At 42.6% G+C, this 27,689-nt stretch overlaps 1 protein-coding gene across 1 annotated transcript in view; it reads left to right on the forward strand.

Moving 5' to 3' along the window:
* The first annotated feature begins 6,386 nt into the window (after positions 1 to 6,386).
* The window catches only part of LOC126268227 (mite allergen Eur m 3-like), a 65,700-nt gene continuing 44,397 nt past the window's right edge, over positions 6,387 to 27,689 (forward strand). Inside the window, exons 1-3 of the mRNA XM_049973871.1 lie at positions 6,387 to 6,478; positions 9,411 to 9,526; positions 21,866 to 21,954. Of these exons, the coding sequence (XP_049829828.1) occupies positions 6,430 to 6,478; positions 9,411 to 9,526; positions 21,866 to 21,954 (254 nt within the window). The 5' untranslated portion in view covers positions 6,387 to 6,429. The remainder of the gene's footprint in view (positions 6,479 to 9,410; positions 9,527 to 21,865; positions 21,955 to 27,689) is intronic.

A 27,689-nucleotide genomic window follows, 5' to 3' on the forward strand; every position in this document is an offset into this window, starting at 1 on the left:
CACTCGCTACCAACGGTGCTCGATACAGAATGCACAATTGGCAAGTAGCGGAACAAACGAGTTATACAAATCTTCTTACCTGATGAAATACATACGTTTATTTGATTATATCTTTCATTACAATTTATCCTATAAACTAGGTATCGTCATTTACCATTTTTATACGCCATCTTTATCTTATTGTGCTCGGAACAATACCTATAGGCAATGGTCTGTGGGGTATGTCTTTTATTTAATCCTAACTTTCTCTTTATGATCAGCAGCCTGTTGTTCATGAACACACCCTGTCTTCCATGAAATCCATTCTGTTAGTTTGCTGTGGCTAAGGCGAATTTTCTGCCCTCACAGAGTTTAAAACGGAAGGCTAAATCATTGGTATGCAAGAGGAAGAGCGGGGCCTGTGAAGCGGGGGGGATCCAAGAACAAAGAAACATCCCAGCCCTCTCAGTCTTGGCGTACGTGACTTGGAGCGCGTAGGTAGAGCTAGCTTTCTCGCCGAATTCGTGGTTGAGTGTTTCCATTGTTGCTCGAAGTTCGCGGTAGAAGCTTCGGGTGCTTTCTGTAAGTCCTTCAGTTAAAACGGACGAACAAGAGGTCCGTAGGCCACGCTTTTTGATGCGTGCCGATTGGTCCATTGTGCTGTGCCCGGAACCTAGGCCCGTGATTGGCTCGAATGTGCACCAAAAAGTTCGTCCTCTCGGGGATGTTGAAGAGTGGACGTTGGGCAGTTAAAGGCGGGCAAGCTCCAGTCTGTACGTATTGGTGATACTGTGGACAGGTGGGGACTTGCTGTGCAGTTGTACCACGAGGGACTGGTGGTGAGAAGCAACGCACCTGCTTCCTGGTGTACTGCTAGTTAGGTCGTGATCAGAGCTTATGGCCCCGCCCCCTGACGTGTCTGCGTGTGGCGCTAAGTACGGCAGCCCAGCTCAGTCCAGGTAATCTTTACTCGTCTCTGAAGCCTTTAGTTATGTGCCATTGAATGGCAGGCCCTTGAGCTTGCTTGAGTTACGTATGTGATTTGGATTGCTCACTGGCCTGTGGTACACTTTTAAGACGATTTCCGTAGGTTCAAGTCTTGTGTTGGTTATATGCCCGCTTCACGAACTCCGCTGTCATTGACCTCAGGAACCCCCAGTTCGTTCCGTCGGTCCATGCGTTACTCTAATTGCGAGTGAACGTAAACTGTGATCTACCTACGTAGAATAGAATCATGTCTTCTTGTTTTCTTGATCACAGAACCCGACAATGACACTTATTTATTAATTCGCTATGTTTGAAATAATATTTATTAAATGTATAAACGAAAAGAAAAAAAAGAAGCATCAAATATTTCAAGATCGTCTCTTTTTGGCCTTTCTCGAGCACTTCGTTGCAGGAGAATCCGGTTTCATCATGTAGCAGTAGTTACAATATTTCAACACGTCATTTGCCTTCGTACTTTTGCTTCATCAGTGAAATATCCTGCTGAAGTGCTCACTATGTTCGTTGTTCAGATAAGCACATTTTAACTCTAAGATATCCAAGTGTGCAAGGGAAAAGTTAATTTTTAGTGACATATTACGTTTCAGGATTACATATAACCTTGTCATACTATCCACAATATCTTGGAAATTTTTGTAGTTTGAAGTTTCTCAGGAAACCATTCGAAATCTTAGTCTTGATCATGTTGAGCACCACAGCTGGCACTAATCTCAAAGATTAACGAAAATCACATCAGACGGATTATTATATATTTACTAAGTTACGACCGTAATGCAATAAATGTGTAAAAATGCAGGTGAGGTGGTTTTACATAATCATTCATCTTAAAGGACTTCCGTGCTGTTTCTTCATTGTCCTTAATTCATTGTTCTGAAAAAGTTCTCTAATTTTTGAATCGACGAACATACTAAATTTCACTTCTTTTAAACTGAACCTGGGGATTTCTGCCGTTAGTGGATTGTAATCCAATTGAATTTAAATCCATTACGTAATTATTCACAAATTCCAATCTTGTATCTAGCGCCTGAGGAAAAATTTTGCTTAACTCTATGAATGGTTCAGCAACAACATTTTTCACTCCCGGAGGTGAACACTGTCTCTTCAGCTCAATTTTCTGTGAATATTATTTGTTGATAGGATGTCTGTTCCACTCACAAAGAAAACAACAACGCTTGTTGTTACCAGACTGCAGTTCTAACAATGCAGCATCAATTTTGAATTCCCAAAAACTCACCACTGGTTTCCCGCAGTCCTATATAGTTGATCATTATGACTGTCCCGCAGAGTTGATCAGGATGTTCTACACGTTTGGTTATTTTCCTTTTATACACGTTACGAAGGCTCTTGAAGAAGCACCAAGACGCGGCTGCTTCGTTACAGCGGTTCTTGGCAACTGGAGCTCTTACCTGTCCACAACGACTCTGTGGCGATATTACTGTCAGGCACTCCTATTAAGGTGGGTCTTGTATTCGTGACGAAAGCATAGTTACAGGTAATGAACGCAGTTCGTAAACTAGCTCTAATATCAGAATTTTAGCGCCAGTTTCGAGTTTAATGACACCAAAATAATAAACTTCAATCATTTTTTCAGCAGTATAATTGAATATCACATAGGTTGAGATAATGTAGGATGCACATCGAGGGTAAAAGCAGGGACCCCTTCATGATTCATATGTATGAGCTGACTAACGTGTCGTTCTGGACTGTGTGTGAAGTTTCTACACGTTTTTGCACCAGAATCACTCTTTGTCCATATCCGAATTCTTACGGGTGTGATACAAGAGAGTCTATGATTTCTCTCAGAACTTTGCTCCGGTGTCAATAAACTAACGTTAATGCATGTTTCTTATTATTGCTCCAAACACAACTCATGTAGCCAAAACTGACCACGGTATACCTACGGTTACCTATCATTATCAGTTCAGAAGACAGAAAACAGTCCCCTACCATGCCTCCAATCTATCTATTCATACATTTATAAACTTTGTGCCATCCAAAGCGAAGTTACGTAAATGTCAGGTAAAAAATTAAGCAATATATTTCATTTTGTCAAGGGGTTAAGTGCCATGGGTAGTTACGAAATAAGTTATTGTGGCATAGCTACCTGCACTAAACTGAAGAAATATTTCTATTACTTTGAGTGCTTACTGACATTATCAGTTTCTGACAGCTATTTCATCTTCAGATAGCTGCAGTATAGTGATGAGTTGTAGTTGTCAGTTACATGTGCATTCTGCCAACAGCAAGTCTTAGTTTTTCCAAGGCTCTGTATATACCCTGCTGTTTGTTAAAATTGCAACTCTAACAAGGAGACATGTGATTACATTGAAATTTATTCTACAGATTAAGTACATGTCAATACACAACATGATTAGACTTACAGAACTGTACATGCACTTTGACAGTCAAAACTTTTGAAGCCTCCACGTGCTACAAAAGAGTTTCTAACGTCATAGCACGGAATCAAATGGGGCATGGATATGCTGCAGAATAACGCACTGCCAAGCGGTTTGTTGACCAGTCCACGAACCATTGACAGTGGCTCCAAGAGAACAAGGACGAACGAGTTTGCAGTCGACCATATCCCAAACATATTTGATGGCACTACGTCAGGCCAGACCAGGTTCTTCGAGGGAAGCTTGTATATTACTCGCTGCATGTGATTAGGCATAAACATACTGAAATAAGGATTGTGGAGCTGCATTCAGGAGTGGCAAGGCCTCGTGCTCTTAGACTCACCTGATAAAGTGGCTGCTCTTCAAATTGCCCTCAGAACGTAGGAGGTGAGACCGCATGTTACAGCCAGTGGCGCCTCAACCATTACATACGTTTGTTGTCCCCTACACTTCTTAATAATGCAGTCTGTCCGAAAACAACGGTAGCCTCTAGCATGTAGGTTGCTACCACTTTGACACAGTTTGGAGTGTGGCTCGTCCTAAAATACTACATTTTGCACTACAATCGTGGCGTTCGTGTGCTCATTTCAGTCTGAGGCGTCGGTGATTTCTGATCAATGAATCCCGCCGCAATGTCATGTGTGCCAATAGTACCGTCCTCGAAAGAGACATCGGATTGTCGGAGAAGACTTGTACACCCCAGTTCTAGTGTCCCTGCGTCAAGCCAACACTGTGGACGTAGCTGTTCTGTCGGTTTCACCCACGCGGGCAAAATGGTGGTCATCCCGCGCTGTGTGCACAGTGTGTGGTTCAGTATAGGTCCGTTGCTGTAGACGCTCTCCTACCCACTGACTCCACAAACGCATCACTGTCGCAGTAGTGTGCACTGTACAAGCTGTAGTCTCACTTTACGACAAATCCGGTACCAGGAGGCCAATTATTATGCCCTTTCGAAATCACTCATATAGCGATTATTACCGGCGAGTATTGCCGGCACTCCCTTGCGCTTCTATACTTCGTTTGAGAGCTGTGCACCGACTGAGCGTTGCGTAACGCTGACCAATCCGGTCACACAAAGGAGGGTGCTGTTGGACATTCACGTTACCTTTATAACATGTTACTCACTTAGTACGATATTGCTGTTCTAAAAATCCTTCGATGTTGGAGTGATTAAGGCCTTCTGGTGTCGCAATTATCACAAACAGAAGTGTGCATATGGGACTAGAAATAATACTTGTAAACATCGCCTCTTCTTGTGGACGCTGGGCAGTGGTTGACAATGTAGGTAATGGAGATGGAACACCGCAGACGTATTTTCAAGGTATTTATTATTCAGACGAATAGTTTCAACTTTACATTTACGCCATCTTCAAGCCCTAACATTAACCAATTAAGTATTTCCAGTAATTGGCTCATGTACTGTAGGACCCACATAATAACTAGGTGCCGTGGACTGCTATTCATTAGGACTGTACCTTCTGAACGAGTAGTCACCATCATCAATTGTAGTCAGTGGTGACTACACATTTAGAATATACACTCCTGATGAATAGCAGTTCATGGTACCTAGTTATTGAATGGGTTCTACGATACATTAGGCAATTACTGGAAATACTTATTTTGTTCGCAGTATGGCCTGAATATGACGCAAATGTAGCCGGCCGCGGTGGTCTCGCGGTTCTAGGCGCGCAGTCAGGAACCGTGCGACTGCTACGGTCGCAGGTTCGAATCCTGCCTCGGGCATGGATGTGTGTGATGTCCTTAGGTTAGTTAGGTTTAAGTAGTTCTAAGTTCTAGGGGACTGATAACCACAGCAGTTGAGTCCCATAGTGCTCAGAGCCATTTTTTTGACGCAAATGTAGTGTTGAAACTAGCAGTATGAGTAATAAAGACTTTGAAAATATGGCTGTGGTGCCCCATTTCTATTACTTAAAAATGATACTGGTTCACTTACAGGAGCATCTGAGTCGGGGGTAGCTATTTAGAATCATGGTGGTGTTAGAAATCATACTGCTCTATTGTTCGTTTTGAAAGTATTTAAATGAGATGCCAGTATCGAAATAAGTGGATACTTGAATTCACTGTGCTTGTCTGTTCTAGCTCATTACAAGTCTGGTTCAAGGTAGTACTAGATACTACTTATGTTCTTCAATCTTCTAAAGCCTTATCAGGTTAAGAGGGTCATTAAAAACGCACCCTAAATATGAAAGGTTCACGATGACGCTCTACATTATATAGTTTTTTGCAGGCTGTCCGTCTCCAAAACCACGAGTTCAGTTTCTCCTCCGACTCGACAAGCACCATTTCCCCAGTTTTGTGCAAATATTCCAGTCAAAATGTTTGTTAGTACTAATTTAATTTACACTGATGTACTTAAATATACCGATAAATTCTCTATCTGTCACCCTATAGCTTCGTTTTCAAGACGAGATCTGCGGATGAACATTCAGTATACTGACCAACAGTTATAATCTGGTCAGGTTGCTGTAGCTTTTAAAATAAATCGTCATAGGTGGAAATATTAAGCGCTGCTGTGATTCTCAAAGAAAATTTGATCGTATGTACGTCGAAAGAAGCCTCTAACCTATTCAACAAGTAGTCCCAGAATTAGTCTGTTGTGATTTAAAGAAATAATGGAAAATATTAGTCGGACTAACAATGCAGGATTTGATTCCACTCCCGAATGCGAGCTCAGAACCTTAGCCACCAGCCCACCTCCCTTGATGCTGAAAACTGAGGGACACCAGTCTAGATGAACCGAATTGGTTGGGTAGGGCAGGGGGGGGGGGGAGAGGTTATCTTAGACCCTTGACCTGCAACGTAAAAGTTTTCAAACAGTGATCAAAAGCGTACGGGATTTGACGCAAGTACGATAAGTATTTTGAGCGTGACACTAACCCTCCTTTACGCAAACCATCCATCTAAATGAGTGACAGATGACACCTCTGTCAATCTTTTATCAGATATTTGGTTTGTATATAAGAGTCTACTTTAGAACAGTGAATTGTCTTAGCGATTTAGCTTAGTGAAAGAAACGAGGGACTCAACAATGCGTGATATTTTACTGGCGTCTTTCCTCATAGCAGGAACCTGTCTTTGTAAGTTTTACTTAGCATTACCATAACGGTCTAAGCCGGACTTAATTAAGATCAGCCGGCCGATGTGGCCGAGCGGTTCTAGGTGCTACACTCTGGAACCGCGAGACCGCTACGGTCGCAGGTTCGAATCCTGTCTCGGGCATGGATGTGCGTGATGTCCTTAGGTTAGTTAGGTGTAAGTAGTTCTAAGTTCTAGGGGACTTATGACCTAAGATGTTAAGTCCCATAGTGCTCAGAGTCAGCCAATTAAAATCAGTTTCGTAATTGGTAGTCTTAGCTTAACTTAATGAAGAGGAGAAGTCAACGTGATTTGTTAATCCCTTACACACACACACACACACACACACACACACACACACATACACATACACATACACACACATATGTATATAAGTGGGGACGTAGCACGATTTTACATTCTTGGATCACTGCATTACTTCAGTTCATCAACACTATATTGTACTTTTCTCAATTTTCTGCATCAAATTATCTTTATTTATGTTGTTATTAAGAAAATTATTACTATTATTTTTATTGTTGTTGCTAGCGAAAGAGAAACGTATCAATAATTTCGACTAAATCAAATGCGTAGTTTATTATCCACTTGATCTATCTTTGATTAATGATACAAATAGGATCCAGCTATTTTTCCAAAAGATGAAATTGTTGAGCGCTTTCTCAAAAAATACGAGTAGTATTATATATTTGACCATCATGAGTCATTCTCGGCTTTATTTAATATCTGTGCACTTTAAAACACATTTGAACAATGATAGTGTAATGAAAAAATTGTGTGCTACTGTTGTAATTTTCGAGTTTCACCTTAATCGCAATTAGTTTGCCAATGGAAAATTCTATTAATTTCGGCTGAAAGTCTAACACGTGCAAAATTAGTCAATAAGTGTGTGGAGGCCAGTGAATTTTGGCTCGATACTGAACTTTCATGACAAACGGAGCTGTTATCACGATTCCTGTTGGCCAAAGGAATGAATGAAACCGCGTCTATTGTGACTAAAAGATACATTATAGAACTTCCCAAAATTGACCAAGTAACATAAATTAATCTCAAAAAAACTTTTGGTTACATAAGGAAGTGAATGTTAATCTGAACTGCATTTCTACAAAATTTTTGATAAACGTTCCATACATGACTTTAATGAAATTCGATTATCCCTTCAGTACTACACTCTGCCAGGAGGTTTTGCTGTAACTTTGCATCTTAAAACGACTGTTGTTGACCGCAAATCAGAGGAAGTGACCTAAGAAATAAGTAGTGGATGTGTATGTTTCACAACATTAACTGAATTTTCTGTCAGTGCTTGGCAGTACATGTCACTAGCATGAAAAAGGTAACAGTTTGTCCATGTTCTGTAACCACCCTTTTTAGTGTTACGCTGAAGAGCCAAAGGAACTGGCACACCGGCCTAATATCGTGCAGCGCCCTGCGAGCACGCAGAAGTGCCGCAGCACGGCGTGGCCTGGGGTCGACTAATGTCTAGGGAGTTAGGCGGCCAGCAGAAGTGTTTAAACTCATAAGAGTGTTCCTGGAGCCACTCTGTAGCAATTCTGGACGCGTGCGGTGTCGCATTGTATTGCTGGAATTGCCCAAGTCCGCCGGAATGCACAATGGACATGAATGGCAGATAGGATGCTTACATACGTGTCACCTGTCAGTGTCGTATGTAACATGTCAGGGGTCCCATATCACTCCAAATTAACACACCCCATACGATTGGCATCCACCAGCTTGAACAGTCCCCTTCTGACATGCAGAGTCCATGGATTCATAGGGTTGTTTCCAAACCCGTACACGTCCATCCGCTCGATGCAATTTCGAATGAGACTCGTCCGACCAGGCAACATGTTTCCAGTCAAAAACAATCCAATGCCGGTGTTTACAGGCCCAGGAGAGGCGTAAAGTTCATGTCGCGCAAGTATCAAGGGTACACGAGTGGTTCTTCGTCTGCGTAAGCCTACGTCGATGATGTTTCGTTGACACTTGTTGATGGCCCAGCACTGAAATTGTGGAAGGGTTGCATTTCTGTCACGTTGAACGATTCTCTTCAGTTGTTGTTGGTCCCGTTCTTGCACGATCTTTTTCGGGCTGCAGCGATTTTGGAGATCGTATGTTTTACGGGATTCCTGATATCCACGGTATACAAATGGACAAAATTTCCACTTTATCGCTACCTCGGAGATGCTGTGGCTCATCGCTCGAGCGCCGACTATAACATCACGTTCAATCTCACTTGAATCTTGATAATCTGCCATTGTAGCAGCAATAACCTATCTAACAACTGTGCCATTTACTTGTTGCCTTTTATAGGCGTTGCCGAACGCAGCGAGGTATTCTGCCGTGTACATAGCTCTGTATTTGAATACTAATACCTATACTAGTTTCTTTGGCGCTTCAGTGTATATGCTGCATTCAGAAAAATTTACAAAAATTAAATCGCCATTTTGTAAAGCCGTCTAATATCACTGTATGATCAAGCAAACTCACTCATATTTACTGTCGCTCGAGACTATGTCAGATCTTTCTAAACATTGATTAGAAAAACTGTCGTTAATATAACGGTAACAGTTATCCCTCTGGAGATAGTAAGCTGGTAGACAATGTCCATCTATAGGATCTGTCACCTGGAGACTGTTAGTCTAACAAGATGCTGTTTCACTATCATACTGCGCGTCTTTGTTTGTATACCGTTAATAATGCACCTTTTATATGTGTGTGTGTTGAGAGTACATGAAATTGTCTATCTTTGGTATTCCGTTCACATGAAAATAATTTATAGACCATTTCAATTTTACTGGAAAATTAAGGAATGGCTTCAGGTAAAATCACAGCTGTTCAGTGTAATTTTGTGTGCTGTCTTCCAGCTGGTGTTTCTGTTCCGCTTATGCCACGGTGGTGGCCATTTGTGTGGTGCAGGTGTGCGGTTGCCGGCAGAGGCTCCGGACTGGCCGAAAGACTGGCCCAGCGTGCTGTCCTTCCACGGACGCATCATCGGCGGACAGCCAGCCGATGACGGGGAATACCCCAGCCAGGTGAGCCAACTCAGACAGTGCGAACTAGTATCCACAAATAAGCTATCGCTTCTAAGAATTTCGAGAGTTTGCACCCCCTTTGTAAACAATAATGTGGTTCAAAAATGGTTCAAATGGCTCTGAGCACTATGGGAGTTAGAACTACTTAAACCTAACTAACCAAAGGACACCACACACATCCATGCCCGAGGCAGGATTCGAACCTGCGACCGTAGCGGTAGCGCGGTTCCAGACTGTAGCGCCTAGAACCGCTCGTACACTCCTGCCGGCCAATAATGGGGTTCCTGGAGACAGTAGTATACTGTGAAGTACAGTTTGTAGCTGGTAAAAGGTAATAGTCAGAGCGAGGAATAAGTCAATTCAGTCTCACTGTTTTGCACTGTTTTCGCATACGCATCCACGAAGGCAAACAGCCTGCAGTATATATCCAAAATCAGGGGCATCTATGCAAGTCTCTGACATTCATGTCTATGGCGGCTCAGCTGCTTTTCTTCACATCATTTGCAGTAGCTTGGTAAAGCTTAGTGTAAATCTCTGTGGAACGCTGGCTACTACGAGCTGCAGAGTGATATTACGGACTGATATAGCCGCGCGGGATTAGCCGAGTGGTTTGAAGCGTTGCAGTCATAGACAGTGCGGCTGGTCCTGGAGGAGGTTCGGGTCCTCCCTCGGGAATGGGTGTGTGTTTTTGTCGATAGGGTAATTTATGTTAAGTGGTGTGTAAACTCAGGGACTGATGACCTTTGCAGTTAAGATTTCACACACATCTGAACATTTTTTTGGACTGATCTAAGTGATCTAAGTGAGATGTAAGAGAACGAGTAAGAGAAATTATAAATACAGTACAATACAATCTGCGAATAGTTTCAACTTTCCTTAGTTTGTAGAGGCCAGCAATGTTCACAGGACATAATTCTGTCAAAACTGTACTCAAAGTTTCCAGTTCACGGCTGCCGTGTTTAGTAGATCTCAGTGAACTACGCATGAGCGATTCAGTCTTATCCGGTACTTTTCTTAGCTTACCCACCTTGGCACATCACGTTGTGTGAAATGTATCGCCCTCACTTTGTAGACATAACATGTGACCATGGCGTGAACAGCATGCTACTTACAAAAGGTCATATTTTGCCCTTTCATCTCTGTTTCATATTACATGAATTTGAGTGTTTGGTGCTTCCAAATATGTACAGTGATCCATTACTATAGCGAATGAGCAGAGTGGCATTAATGTAAATGACTTCTTGGGGGAAATCTTTCAGTTTGGTGGCACGTAGGATAACTTGTTTTCCCAGACGCATAATAACTAACTTTTATTTTTTGCTATATATAACCAAAAGCTAGAAACTCCGCAGAACATTACCTGCTCCATTTTGCCTTAAAATTTTTACAACGAGGCATTTTGAGGTCATGAATTCTAAGGGTGTATCTCTTCTGCATAGTCAGAAGCAAAGAGACACAAATATTTACTGCAGTAACAAAAACAATATTTCTGTACGGGGCAACCTTATTCGTTTTGTAATTCTATTACAACCCCTTTTTTTTCAATTCCCTCATTGAATCTCATGTTTATGTAAAATCATCTTGATTGAACTTTGGTCTGCAGCTTCGTCAAATTGTTTAAAATACTTGATACCGCCTGATTTTTTTTATTTATTGTAGATTTATACAAGTTTGGTCTAAAGGCATTTTCAAGAATCCCGATTAACGGAAACAACAGGAAGTCAGTGCATTAACAATCAGTTAAAAGTTAAGCACAGTATGAAACTGGTTTTAATTTCACCGAAGGCTATTTCCAACTTTCTTTAGGCTGAATCAGTCCTGCCAACGACCATTATCTTTCGATTTCTTCGCATTTTTTTTCTGCAGACTTCTCGTATTGACTTCCCTGCACTTCCTATTTGCTCCGTTCCATTACATTGCTTTATTCCTGTCTTGTCTTGAACATTTTTGTACTTGTTGCTTTCAACGATCAGTTTATTTCTTCTGTTATCCGAGGTTTCTTCGAAGTATTCCGTGTAGCAGTATTTTTCTGCTACACATTTGTGATCCCCCATTTCAGAGATATTCATTCCTCTTTAACTGCAAGGCCTACTGTGGTATTCAATATCGCAGTGTCTTCAGTCTTAGAGAACTTCAGACGCTCCTTGTTGTGTCTCAGTACTTTATTATCCCTCTTCTTTCCACATGGATTCCTCCGCACAATTCTCTAAGCCCACTCTTCGCCAACACTAAATTGTGATCCGAATCTATATCTGTTTCGTAGTACGACTTACGAGCCAATATCTGATCACGGAATCTCTTTCTGATCTTCAAGTACTCTATCTCAAATTTTCGAACGTCTCCATGCGATTTCTAGGTATAGCTCCTCCTCTTGTGATTTGTGAACAGTGTATTCGCCATGACTAGCTGAAATGTATTGCAGAATTCAATCAGTCTTCCTCTTCTATCATTCCTACTTGCGGTCCCATTTTCTCCCATCACTCAGTCTTCTATTCCTCCTACTACTACAGCGTTTCAATCCCCAAGATTATTAGGTAGCCATCTTACTTCACATACAGAGTTACACGTTCAGTATCCTCATATGCTGTCTCTGTTTCTTCATTTTCTGCTTGTGAGGTAGGCATGTATATGTGAACAGCTGTTGGTGTAGGTTTCCTCTCGATTCTGACGAGAATATCTCTATTACTGTTCATAGTAACTCACTCTCTGCTTTACCGTCCTATTTACGACGAATGCCATTCCCTTTACACCATGTCCGCAGCTCGTGATCTAGGGGCTAGCGTTGCTGCCTCTGGATCACGGGATCCCGGATTCGATTCCCGGCCGGGTTGGGGATTTTCTCTGACCGGGTACTGGGTGTTTGTGCTGTCCTCAAAATTTCATAATTTTTGAGAGTGACTAGATTGAAGTGTGAAAAGAAAATTGACTGTGTAAAAACTGAGACTTTATACGGGCACTGATTACCGCGCCGTTGAGCGCCCCACAAATCAAACATCATCATCACCTTTACACCATTATCTTCTTTTGCTGTTATTACCTTATATTCGTCCAATAAGAAACCCTTACCTGCTTTCCACTTCACTTCACTGAACTCCATTATATCAAGACTGAGCCTTTGCATTTTGATGTACAGATTTTTTAGTTTTCTAACGCATTCAGATCTATCGCATTCAACTTGTGACTCGTAGACTGTTACTCTTTCGCTGATTTTTCAATCTTGTTTTCGCGGTCACCTTTCCGTTCATAACCCTTTCTCGATCTCCGTTCATAATCCCTTCCCATAAATCCTAATGGGGGACTGATTGGAAATCTTTTGTCATTGAAGAGATTATTATGAATCCTTTTCAGTTATAGGCCACATATCCTATGAATAGACACTATCTCTCCATACATATAATGTTTCCTTGAATCTGTCGTTCCCATTGCTTTGTGCATCCTCATGCTGATTCGTGCATCATTTGGGAAGACATTCGAGCCCCAAACGCAAGAGCATGCTCCGAACCTCCATTCGTTCCTCCGCTTTCTTTGACAGAACGAAGGTGACTCTATATACCGGAAGTTTTTGGGCCACCAGAGCTGGTGATCTTTATTCGGTGTTTAAGCAGTGGCTTCAGTCGAACCTGGGACCCAGAACCTTTTCAATACCAGTCAGAGTTGGCACAAATTATACCCATAGATCACAGTGAATATTCTAGGTATACTGTTACTTACATCCGTCGGTTTCATTGCAAAGAGAGCGTTATGTACCATTAACGTGCATCCAGAAATAAGTAATACTGTTCCAACATTTATGATCAGATCTATAGGAACAGTTGCTCCACAACTATTTTCATGATTTACATCCCATATAGCCCTAAAAGTAATGATTTATGGTGATGCATTAAATATATAAAACATTTCCTTCAAAACAGTTGTGCTGAATCAGTCGCACAGTTGCTAATAAATCGCATTTTCATAAAATTGATGTAATACCTGTAACGTGCACCTAGAAATAAGAACTGGTGTTCCAACAGTTGTGAAAAGATGTATAAGAACATTTGCTCCACAACTGTTTTCATTATTTACGTCACAACAGCCTTCAAAGCATTAAACATATGAAACACCTCTTTCGAAACGGCTATTCTGAACCAGTCATGCAATTGCAATAAATCTTTTTCTCATAAAAGTTGTATAACTCCTGGTAGCTTTCGTGGGTTTTACGGCTTCTAACTTAAGATTCGTAGAATACATGATTAATTTGATTAATTTCCTTTTCGCAAAGGATGGACCAGAGGTTTATAAACCGTAATTCAAAATTTTACTAAACGCATTTATTGATCGTTGAATTTAACAATTTACTCAGTGATTAAATATTTTCTGCAAAATGGTGACCAAACAATTTTATAATATTAATAAATATAAACAGAGATTTTGCGTGCCGTAAGTTAAGAAACAGTCAAGTAATATGGAAGGCACTTAAATCCCAATGAAAACTAAATGAATCAGCTAACTATAATTATAATACTCATTTAATATTCGGTAAGAACCTAGAACAGAACGTTATTATATAAACAGGCTTTGAAGCTTCAACCCCGTTCCAGAGCAAAGCAATGTCTAAATTTACGATAGCATAAGCAGCATGGTGGCACAATTACCGATATACAAACAGTCACAAGTACGGTACATGAATATTACAGTGTCATTAATGAACAGGTGAAACGTACCCTTTGTAAAATTGTACACGACTGGTCTATGTGAAACGTCCTCTTTGAACAATTATACACGACTGTGCTTAAACTGACACACAATAGTTTTTAGCGCAACGCAATCTGACTTCCAAAAGTCCCTACGAAAGAATGGCCCTGACTAGCATTAAGCTATACGTTTCACAAATCACTTACCTCACAAAAATCTTCGTTACTCAAGCTACTGCAATACAGGGAGCGCCACTACTGCCAGCTAAATAAAAGATTCAAACTACTGAAGGCACTAACTACTGATAGGCATAGTTAGCAAATGAAAGATTTTAATAGAGAACAAACAATGTATTTACCTCACTAGTCATAATATATATAGCAGTTCATGAAACCAGTTCTTACAAATTTCAAAACTCCGCCATCTCTCTCCCCACGTCCACCACTGCTGGCGGCTCACCTCCAACTGCACAATGCTACGCGCTCTTAGCATCCAGCTGCCGCTGCCCAACACTACAATGGCGAGTATTACAACAATGCCAACCAGCCACAGACTGCATACGGCACAGCCAGTGATTTTCATACCGAGCGCTATGTGGCGTTACCAATAAGAAAACCTAAACAGCCTACTTACACAGGATAATAAGATCGCCAATACAGCTCTCCAAAGGGAATTTTAACATACAGGAATAACAAGGTAAATAGTGTCCCCAATAAAGATGTACAAAGTAATGGCCAAGTTATTAATTGATATCTTGATATATTAGGACTAGTTGATTCTTGGTGTGCTTGGGCTGTAATGGCTGATAGCAAAATATCTGAAAGAGATCCGGTAAGTAACTTAACTTCTATCCTGGAACTGGCGAACGATATGACGTGGCATAGTTCCATGTTCCGCGACCGTGAATATCACATTCAAGAAATTGTTCACGTAGGAGAATCATACAGAAAAAAAACGCCATTCGACCAACGGACAGACTCCCGTATGGATGACATAGTAATAAACATTATTGGCGTAGAGAAACAAGTGAAAGATTTCAAAGCAGATAAATCACCAGAACCGGTTGGAATCGGAATTCGGCTTTCCACAGTGTACTCCATGGCATTAGCCTCTTACCTAGCCTATAAATGGCTCTGAGCACTGTGGGACTTAACATCTAAGGTCATCAGTCCCCTAGAACTTAGAAGTACTTAAACCTAACTAACCTAAGGACATCACACACATCCATGCCCGAGCCAGGAATCGAACCTGCGACCGTAGCAGTCGCGCGGTTCCGGACTAAAGTTACCTAGCCTACATTTGTCGTGAATCTCTAGCATAGAGAAAAAACGCAAGTGACTGGAGAAAAGCGCAGGTGACTCCAGGATATAAAAAGGGTAGAAGAACGAACTAGCAGAATTACGTATCAATATCCCTAACTCCGGTATGCTGCATAATTCTAGAACGTATCCTCAGTTCGAGTGTAACAAAGTTTCTTGAAAGTGAGAAGCTATGTCCACGAACCAGCAAGGTTTTAGAAAGCATCGCTCGTGCGAATCTCAGCTTGCTAGCCGGCCGGGGTGGCCGAGCAGTTCTAGGCGCTACAGTCTGGGACCGCGCAGTTTCGAATCCTGCCTCGGGTATGGATGTGTGTGATGTCCTTAGATTATTTAGGTTTAAGTAGTTTAAGTTCTAGGGGACTGATGAATTTAGAAGTTAATTCCCATAGTGCTCAGAGCCAATCTCAGCTTGCCCTTATCTCACATAATATACTGCGAACTATGGATGGAGGGCAACAGGCAGATTCCACACTTCTAGATTTCCGGAAGGCGTTTGAGACGGTGCCCTATTACAGACTGTTAATGAAGGTGAGAGCGTATGAAATAAGTTCACAAATTTGTCAGTGCCTCTAAGACTTCTTGAGTAATATAAGCCAGTGTGTTGTCCTCGACGGCGAGTATTCAGCAGAGACAATGTTATCGTCAGGGGTGCCCAGGGAGGCGTGACGGGGGAGCTGTTCTCCGGATACATCAATAATTTGATGGACAGGGTGGGCAGTAATCTGTGGTTGTCTTCTGATGATTTTATGATGTACGGTAAGGTGAAGAAGTTGAGTGACTGTAGGAAAATAAAAAACGACTTAGACAAAATTTCTAGTTGGCGTGATGAATGGCAGCTAGCTGTAAATGTAGAAAAATGTAAGGTAAGGAGGGAAAGCAGGATGAACAAACCCGTAATGTTCGGATATAATGTTACTAGCGCCCTGCTTGACCCAGACAAGTCGTTTAAATGTCTTGGCGTTACGCTGCAAAGCGATATGAAATGGAACGAGCAAGTGAGAACTGTGGTAGGGAAGATGATTAGTCGAGTTCGGTTTATTGGGAGAATTTTAGGAAGAGTGATTGACCTGTAAAGGAGACCGCTTATAGGGTACTGGTGTGACCCGCTCTTCAATACTACTCGAGTGTTTAGGATACGTACCAGCTCGGATTGAAGGAAGACGTGGAAGCAATTTAGAGACAGGGTGCTAGATTTGTTACCAGTAGGTTCGAACAACACGTAAGTACTAGGGAGATGCTTCTGGTGCTCAAATGGGAATCCCTGGAGGGGAGGCGACGTTCTGTTCGAGAAACTCTACTGAGAAAATTTGGAGAATCGGCATCTGAAAGATGTCGCCGAATGATTCTACTACCGCCAACATACATCGTACGTAAGAACCACGAAGATAATATACGAGAAATTAGGGCTCATACAGAAGCATATAGACAGTTGTTTTCCCTTCGCTCTATTTGCGAGTGGAACAGGGAAGGAAATGACAGGGTACCCTTTGCCACGGACCGTACGGTGGCTTGCGAAGTATCTACGTAGATGTAGATTTAGAACGCAACACCACAAAACCTCTAGCGCTGGCATAACTCGTCCATGTCACAGGCAAATTCCGTTGGCCGGCCACAAAATACCATACATGAAAGGAAATACATAGAGAAAGCTGGTCACACGATGCGCAGCCACCACTTGGCACTAGGGCTAATGTAAACATGAGGCGCCCACCTGGTATATAAATTGGAGATCATTACATTGAAATAACAAGGTTAAAGACAGCATACAAAGATTAGATGTAAGAAACAAGAACCAACTACTAGATGGTCTATCTCAGGACTCGGAGCTTCGACGTCCCCCCTCCCCCCCCCCCCCACCACCGCCCCTCCCCCTTTCCACAGACCCATTGACTTATCACCGATCACAAACCTGAGAGGCTTTACGTGCTTACTCATGAACAAGCAAGAACCATACTATAATTAATAACAAGGCCTGTACTTCCGCGCCGGCCGCGGTGGTCTCGCGGTTCTAGGCGCGCAGTCCGGAACCGTGCGACTGCTACGGTCGCAGGTTCGAATCCTGCCTCGGGCATGGATGTGTGTGATGTCCTTAGGTTAGTTAGGTTTAAGTAGTTCTAAGTTCTAGGGGACTGATGACCACAGCAGTTGAGTCCCATAGTGCTCAGAGCCATTTTTTTTTTTTTTTTTTGTACTTCCGCACTTAGCGAACGGAACAAAACATTAAATATAACCCCACTTGGAATACTTGACAAATTATCAGTCATTTAAAAATGCAAATACAAATTTAACGACAAATTTTAAAAACACTTAAATGACCAGATTTGTTTATTCTTGTGACTTACTGCAGATCCACACGAATTTCAAGATTGAGCGCATACAGAACTTAATCTGTTGTATTGAGTGTGACATAAGATAACAAGGGGGGAGACTATAATAAAATATTTTAAGCTTCTGGGAAAGAGAAGAAGATTAAAAAAATATGTCACTTGCTTTCCGTTGTACAAAATAGCTTGCATCAGACTAAATAAAGACTTTAGAAAAAAACAATTTAACAAACAAATTCGTAAGATATACACTACTGGCCATTAAAATTGCTACACCACGAAGATGACGTGCTACAGACGCGAAATTTAACAGAAAGCAAGAAGATGCTGTGATGTGCAAATGATTAACTTTTCAGAGCATTCACACAAGGTTGGCGCCGGTGCCGACATCTACAACGTGCTGACATGTGGAAAGTTTCCAACCAATTTATCGTATACAAACAGCAGTTGACCGGCGTTGCCTGGTGAAACGTTGTTGTGATGCCTCGTGTAAGGAGGAGAAAAGGTCGGATTGTAGCCTATCGTGATTGCGGTTTATCGTATTGCGACATTGCTGCTCGCGTTGGCCGAGATCCACTATCAGTGGAGATGACAGGCATTTATCCGCATGGCTGTAACGGATCGTGCAGCCTCATCTCGATTCCTCAGTCAACAGATGGGGATGTTTGCACGACAACAACCATTTGCACGAACAGTTCGACGACGTTTGCAGCAGCATGAACTATCAGCTCGGAGACCATGGCTGCGGTTACCCTTGACGCTGCATCACAGACAGGAGGGCCTGCGATTGTGTACTCAACGACGAACCTGGGTGCACGAATGGCAAAACGCCATTTTTTCGGATGAATCCAGGTTCTGTTTACAGCATCATGATGGACGCATCCGTGTTTGGCGACATCGCGGTGAACGCACATTGGAAGTGTGTGTATTCGTCATCGCCATACTGGCGTACCATCCTGCATGATGGTATGGGGTGCCATTGGTTACACGTCTCGGTTACCTCTTGTTCGCATTGACGGCACTTTAAACAGTGGACGTTACATTTCATATGTTTTACGACCTTTCATTTTATCCCTGCGAAACCCTACATTTCAGCAGGATAACGCACGACCGCATGTTGCAGGTCCTGTACGAGCCTTTCTGGATACAGAAAATGTTCGACTGCTGCCCTGGCCAGCACATTCTCCAGATCTCTCACCAATTGAAAACGTCTGATCAATGGTGGCCGAGAAACAGGCTCGTCACAATACGCCAGTTATTACTCTTGATCAACTGTGGTATAGTGTTGAAACTGCATGGGCAGCTGTACCTGTACACGCCATCCAAGCTCTGTTTCACTCAATGCCCAGGAGTATCAAGGCCGTTATTACGGGTAGAGGTGTTTGTTCTGCGTATTGATTTCTCAGGATCTATGCACCCAAATTGCGTGAAAATGCAATCACATGTCAGATCTAGTATAATATATTTGTCCAATGAATACCCATTTATCATCTGCATTTCTTCTGGGTGTCGCAATTTTAATGGCCAGTAGTGTAACATGTAAATGAGAGAACGTGACACGAAGAAATTTAATTGCTTGACAAATCAGTTGATGTAGCTTCTCCGGAACAGATTGACGGACAAATCACTTCCTGTACCCGCCACAACATACAACTAACGTTCCATTCAAAATGTTGCGATTGTGTTAGAGATAAGTCTACTGTGTTTGTACGTACGGAGGCGAGAATATAAATGCTACTAGAAACAGAAAGAATCACCATTCCGTAAACTTGTAACTTCGGCTGCGCATGTGGCAATCTTACTGAAATCAGAGTGGTCCTTCAGTGACGTAAGGTACCAAACGGACCTTCGTGCCGATTGGCAACACTCCTCTTCCTCTCGATGGGGCCTAACTTTTATCTTCCCTCCAATATTGGCCAAATCGCGCCAACACCCATCTATCATGCTCTCGTGGACAAAACAAGCACTTAGGTGACGAATCGATAACCAGAGAGCCACAATGGCTTAATAATAATAAGTAAAATTATTGTGCATGTTTACCATTGTTACCAACTTAATTATTTTACTTGCACATTTAGCATGTGGGTTTCATATTCATGCACGAATATTACTTGAACATGTTTTTTGAAAAGTAGCATTACATGTGCGGTAACTATCATTGTTGGACAATATTAATATCATAGTCTTCCCTAGAGTATAATATTTCTAAGCAAATGAAGCAGACATATGTTGATCTGTAATTGTATCTTAAACATTTCAGCGACGCCGTTCAGTTATTTCACTATACCGTATTTCTGAAAGTGTATGGATGGGATGTACTATATTAAAAAACAAGAGTAACTCAAATATAAAGACAGCTTTACGACGTATGTTAAATAGGAAACGTTATGTGACATTATATCGTAGATTCTCCTACCGCGAGAATATTGTGTATAGTTTTCTCGTAATTTGTAATTTCATATAATTGTGTAATATAAGACTTTTTTGCTTCATTGTCATAAATGAACAGATAATGAAAATTTATCCTGCACGGCATCGTACGTCAATACATGTAAGTTTCAGTAAAATATTAGCATTTTTTAAACAGTGAGAGTATGTTAACAAGAGAAAACATTGAGGAAGGTAGTGTGGCTAACTATGATTAGGCGGACATGTTGATGTCAAAATCATTAGCTATTGCTGCTCTGAGTTAAGCTACCAGACATCGCATGACTGTGATGGTATCTCCTATCACCGGAAACTGTGATGGGACACGGAGGTTGCGCCACTACGCAAGGCATACATGGCCGTAGTTGTTTGGGAATGATTTGTCCGTGTGTGCGTACGCGTGTGTGTGCATGCGTATGTGTGTAGAGGAGCATAATGGGTGACATGTGTTGTGTGTGTGTGTGTGTGTGTGTGTGTGTGTGTGTTTGTGTGTGCGCGCGCGCGCAAAAGAAGGTAATGGGTGGCCATGGACTTCAGTATATTCTGCTCAGAGATGGAGCTGTACAATCTCATACGCAATATCGGCAGAGTGGAACCAAAACATAGATGTTTTCATTTTGGGTCTTCAGCCTTCTGATTGGTTTGATGCAGCTCATCACGATTGACCCCCCTCCCCCCTCCTCCCTTTTTGTGCAAACCTCTTCACTTCAGAGTAACACACACTACGTTACCAATAATTTTTTGTATGTACTCCAACTCGTGTCTTGCACTAAAATTTTAACACTGTACGGCTTCCTCTAGTAGCAGCATGTAAGTTATTACCTGGTATCTTAACAAATGCTCCTGTCCCTTCTTCCACTTGCAGTTTTCTACGTTTTCTGGTCCTTGACGACTCTGTGACGAGCATCCTCATTTCATAATTTGTCAGTCCACTTCATTTTTAGAATCCTTCTGTAAGGTCAACGCTCCGATTCGTTTCTGTTCCCACTTTCCCACAGCCGGTGAGTTACTTCCAGAAACATCATTCTCAAATGAAGGTTTAGTAGAAGTATTCGGGGCGGAATGTTCCATTTTCCTGTGCTAGACTATTCCACACGTCCATCATGCTTCATCTGTATTGCCTGGTATTGCCCTTCGAGTTAGGCACTTTTTCCTTCACTTCGTCTACTACTTGGTCCCTTGTTTTGATATTTCGTTTGTTGCCCTCATACTACAACTGACGAGTTACCTGATTGAGTATAGCGGCTCCGGTCTCGTAAACTGATATGGGGCCGGGAGAGCGATGTGCTGACCACACGCCCCTCCATATGCGCATCCAGTGACGCCTGTGGGCTGAGGATGATACGGCAGCCGGTCGGTACCGTAGGACCTTCCAAGGCCTGTTCGGACGGAGTTTAGTTCATTTTAGTAGCCTGCATACCGTGGAGAATAATTTCGCACACAATTATCGTTGTAACGTGTAATTGCCCTCGTATACACGGAACGTAATTCGTTGGGAAACAACAAACAGAATTTGGATGCCATTGTGACGACTGCATTGTACTTGGCTTTCTGCTTATGGTTCCGCTGCAGTGAGTGGATTTGCACTGTTGCAGGTATCGCTGCAGGTGGATGGAGGCCATTACTGCGGTGGGTCTGTCATCAACGACCAGTGGGTCCTCACGGCCGCCCACTGCGTGGAGGGGTACGTACCATACCTGCACATGACGGGCTCCCAGCCGCAAGCAGGCTCACTGCCTTATGGAGAAAACATCTTCACGTGTAACGAATTGGTCTAATGTTATCCTTTCATCAGATTTAAAGAAATGTGTCTCAGATTATCGGATACAAGACCGACCTTCTCCGTCCGTGGCTAGCGACACGGGCTGTTTACACGAAATCCAAGGGTTCAAAAATGGCTCAAACGGCTCTGAGCACTATGCGACTTAACATCTGTGGTCATTAGTCGCCTAGAACTTAGAACTAATTAAACCTAACCAAGCTAAGGACATCACACACACCCATGCCCGAGGCAGGATTCGAACCTGCGACCGCAGCAGTCACGCGGTTCCGGACTGAGCGCCTAGAACCGCGAGACCACCGCGGCCGGCTCCACGGGTTCATTTAGGTGTGATGATCTCAGGTTTTGTTGGCAAACAATAATCTGAATCGTGATCCACTCAGCCTCGGGTGATACCTGCAGAGGCTGCCTGCGTAAAACAATGAAATCGACAGGCAATCTGCCGAGATGTCGTGAAACACAAATGTCTGCGCCAATCACGTAGCCATTTGATTCTTGTTACAATGTAAACATATAAACAGCCAATTTTTATCCCTTTGAAACGATCGAGCGATTATTTTAGGAGAGAAGATTTTGCTGATTTCACGCCACGATTTAAAATATTTGTACCATAAGAACTCGAAACGACCCTATTACTCATTTCCCTGCTCGTAAAACATAGTGTCCCATGGTCGACTTATGTTTAGAAGTTTTGGTCGCGCCTGCAAAGTAGCGTGACTTTGCAACCACGTTGTTTATCTTCCGTAACTTACGACAGTCGACTCGCAACTAGCTCATCAGTATCAACACAATGAACACTGATTTTGTCATAACCTGTACCCTCTTAATATAATTAACCACATTTGTATATCTTTTAAACTTAAAAATTTGCTTCGTTCAGACCGTTTCTAACGGTTCCCACTGAAACGCAGTGACAGCATTCTCCACTAGGTCAGGATCAATGGCAACTCAGAGCCTTCTGAAAAACGATTTACCACTTGCTATAAACCGTCGCCACATACTGAAGAGACGAACATCGGGGAAATCAGCTTCTTTGTTCGACTTAGAACAGTTACTGAGTTTAATGCTTCATAAATGTTGTTATTGTTTGTTATATCAGAATGAAACTTACAGACTTTAAATTACTTCGTGTTTAAGTATTGATTTAATAAAATTCTTAAAAACTTAATTTCATAATGATCCTTAGGCATCGGTAACTTTAATCTTCGGCTTTGAGTGAATGAGTTTATGTCAAAAAAGTCAAGCAAATACTGAAACAACGCGATCCATCAAATTTGTGAGGCTCCTTTTCTTACATTAATACACACCAACAGCATTCCTTAAATGATGAAACTTTCCAGTCAGAAACTAGTAATGAAATTACAATTAAATCAATACAAAGAAATGAATACCCTTTGCTGCATACAGGCGTTGATATACGTCAACGGGGACAGTTGAAAATGTGTGTCCCTACCGGGACTCGAACCATGGATCTCCAGCTCCAATGGCAGATGCTCGAGCCATCTGAGCCACAGAGGACACAGAGACCACAGCGACTGCAGGGACTTACCTATGACACGCCTCCCATGAGACCCACATTCACAACTGACTGTCCCGCACTATATTCGTAGTGCCCCTGCCCATTTCACTCATTACTCTCGGCTTTACCGATTCCCGTAAGAGTTCGGGCAATGTGTATGCAACCGCACAGAAGATGGTCAAATGGGCGCTGCGCCTTAATTATATACATGAAGATGGTATCTGCCCTTTCGGACATGTCCGCGAGTAATGACTGTAATGGGCAGGGGTACTATGAATATAGAGCGGGACAACCAGTTGGGAATGTGAGTCTCACGGGAGGCGTGCCAGATATACGCCCAAGAATTGGCGATGTCCAGTGTCCTCGGTGGCTCCGATGGAGCATTCGCTGCTCGGCCGCCGAGCCGAAAGGACGTCTGGCGGCAGCGCTAGGAGGGCTGGCGTAAACAGCGGCTGTGTGGCTGTTACGAAGGTCAGTGGAGCGCTTTGTTCACTTTGCATCTTTCAGTGATTTAAAATGAAGAAATTAACTGTGAAAGAAGAGATACGGTTAGGTTCACTTTTGATTGGACCTGTAAAAGACCAAAGGCTTTTGAGATCAAAAGGTGGCTTTCAGAAACAGTTAAGCTCACAGGAGACGAAATTATTGGCGTTCATCTTTCTTTTTTTTTCCTATTCTGTCTTTTTGAAATTGATTTCCTCTGATTTGTGCTCCTCGATAGTTGACAAGTGTGGTGGCAAAATGAAATTTAATCATGCAGACGGAACCGTTAGTGACGTTCTTGTTTCCCATGCTGGGCTAGGCATTCGAACAGTGAGAGTTTTCGAACTGCCGTTCGAGGTCCCTGCCGGAGCAATCAATGCTGCTCTTCAGCGCTACGGTAGGGTTATATCTAATATTGCAGAAAAATGGTCGGAGCAATATACATTTCCGGTTTTGAATGGAGTTAGACAGATTAAGATTGAGCTCTTACGACATATCCCATCTTACTTGAATATCTGTAGCCATCGCGCTCTCATAATTCATGATGGGCAGCCACGGACTTGTGCGTGATGTAACGCCACAGGGCACGTCAGAAGTGAGTGCAGTAGAAGGTGTGTTCCTCAGTTACCGACTAACGAGGCGGCTGTCCCAGGACAAGTTGTTAGCATGCAAGTGACGTACGCTGCCGCGGCAGCTAGCCGGGCCCCCTATCAACATAATATGGCCGAGCAGGCGGGACCTTCCGACGCGCGCACCGAAACGGGAAGCACCGCGGACTGACGATGACAATATGAATCTGGCCACTAATGACCTCACTGAGGACGCATCGCGCTTGCCCTCTGAGTCTGACAACTCTTCCAACGAGCGACAAGCTTCATCGATCATACCTGATGTAGACATGGCACAGTACGAAGCGGTAGTTACACACGAAAGGGCCAACATCCCAGAGGGAACTACAGTGGATGGACATAAAGAGGAAGTGATACAGCAGAAAACTGACAACCACACAGATGACAGGACACCACAGACAGGTTCAGGAAACGTCAAAGGAAAATGAGGGGCGCAAGAAGACGAACCAATGACACCACCCGTCTCACGTGTCGTAGAAACAGCAGCAACGGCCGACTCCGAAATTAACGGAACTCAAAAATCTTCCGTCACGAAAGCGGGACAGGTGACTTCTCCTCGACCTTCCGTGGAGTCGCCAGGAAGTTCACCAAAGGTTTCACCGACGATTTCACCGAAATCATCAAAAAATAAAACGAGACGAAGAGCACATCAAGCTGCAGAGAATTTGGCTCCTCCTTTAAGAGAGCGGCTGAGGAAGATACAGGAGTCCGAAAAGAAAGACGAAGATACACAAAAGGAAGCGGTAGGCGAGTCTTCGGATCGGAATAAGGGACAAGAACGGGCTGACACGCCACACGGAACATATGAACCCTTGCATGACAATACGACAACAGATATGGACAATGAAACCCGACTTGGACAAGGACATGGACACGACATCACCGAGCCACGATTTAACTGGCCGGACGAAAAGGAGGATCAGACCGATGAAATGGGGGCGTAAGGGGTTTTTGCGAATTAATTTTGTTATTAAAAATTGTTACACCGAACTCAAAGAACAAAGAAAAAAAGAAAAACGAAGGAAAACCGACAATGGAATAAAAGTAAAATAAAATAACACTAACCCAAAGTTACTGTAAGCGGCTCCAATACCGTGTCGTCTGTTTACTGTCTTGTAGCGTCTCACAGTGGAACATACATATAACGTGACCACCTTAAACATAAACAAAATTCAGAGTCAAGCAAAGGTAGCTGCACTCAAGGACTTTCTGTATCAGTCAGATACAGACATCACCTTCCTGCAGGAAGTTAATGTCAAAGAATTTTATGTTTCAGGGTACAAAGAGGTGTGGAATGTGGCTCCAGGAAACGCGTGTGGAACAGCTATCCTTGCTAAAGAAGGGATCGAGATGGCAAACGTGTGCCTTTTAGAGTCGGGGAGGGGAGTTAGCTGCAAAATTTTTAACACCACTTTTATAAACCTATACGCACCTTCCGGTAACAATGCGAGATGAGAGAGAGCAGCCTTTTTTAAAAGTGACATTTTATTTCTACTCCAAGAAAACCCTGCAGAAATTGTCATTGGTGGAGATTTTAATTGCGTTTTAAATAAAAAGGATCAGCGACCAAATTTTAACTTCTCGCAAGAACTGCAGGCGTTGGTCACCAACATGAAGTGGTTTGACGCGTGGGAAATAAAATGTCCGACGTTAGCTCGCTTGACATATATCACTGGTGCTACACAGAGCAGAATCGACAGAATATATGTCACCCTCACTTTAGACACTAAAGTCAGTAGTATCGAGGTGATACCAGCTGCCTTCTCTGACCACCTCGGAGTGAGGTGCAGCATCAAATTAACCAGGCAAAAGACATATTGGGGTCGCCCACTATGGAAATTAAATATCAATACCCTCTCAGAAAACGCTCTAGCTTTAAAGATGCAAGAAACTTGGCAGTCTGTTTTAAGGATGCGTACTAAATATAGAACAACTATTGAATGGTGGACTATGGCCGCTAAGAAAAAGATAAGAGCAGCGCTGATATCTTACGCCAAAGAAAGGGCAATGTGGTCAAGACACACAATGGAGTTTTACTACTCTTGCTTAAGAGACTTTTACGACCAACCAATGCCTCAAGACGTCTTTATCAATATTAAAAACTTTAAAGCCAAAATGATAAGCATCAAGAAGGTACATTTGGAGGGATTACAAATCAAATCACACTCTAGGACGACGGTGGAGACAGAAAACACCTCCATCTACCACTTGATACAACACACAAAAAACAGAAGAAGAAATTTTATTGCCAGCCTCAGAACGGAAGATAACAGAGTCCTGACAGAACAAAGGGATATCTTAACTGAAGCACATAGATTTTTTCAGGAATTATATTCTCGAAATGCTACTGACGACAACTCAGTACAAGCATTTTTACAGAACTCCGGAATAGAGGCAGTTGTTACAGAGGAGGAGAACAGATGTTTAACGTTAGAAATTACGAATGACGAGGTTTTTGATATACTCAAATCTTCACCTTCACGTATGTCTCCAGGCTCAGACGGCCTGCCTGTGGAATTTTATAGGACCTTTTGGCACCTAATAGGTTCCCAATTCACGGAAGTAGTTAATGATGTCTTGAGGGGAGAGGAAATTCCTGCTGCTTTCAAGGAAAATGTAACGGTACTACTTCCAAAGGGAAGGAGCACGGACACGAAAGATATTACTAAAATAAGGCCGATCAGTCTAATGAACTCAGATTACAAGGTAGTTGCACGTGTAATTAAAGAACGAATGGGACCGAGTTTAGAAAAAGTCATTAGATGCCACCAGACGTGTCTCCCTCGACGTACCATTTTTAAGACTGTATGTGAATATCGAGACGTTATTTATATTTTATCATCATCGTCAGCGAATGGAGGCATTGCCTTCAGTGATTTTGCTAAAGCGTTTGACAGAGTCAACTACGGATATCTGTTCAGAACCTTGAAACACATAGGTTTCAGTGATGGCAACTTCGCGGTTTTAATGAACATCGTCACAGGCATACGAACCAAAATCTCGATCAA

Source organism: Schistocerca gregaria, chromosome 1, assembly GCF_023897955.1.
Source record: "Schistocerca gregaria isolate iqSchGreg1 chromosome 1, iqSchGreg1.2, whole genome shotgun sequence".
In the NCBI taxonomy this organism is placed as follows: Eukaryota; Metazoa; Arthropoda; class Insecta; order Orthoptera; family Acrididae; genus Schistocerca; species Schistocerca gregaria.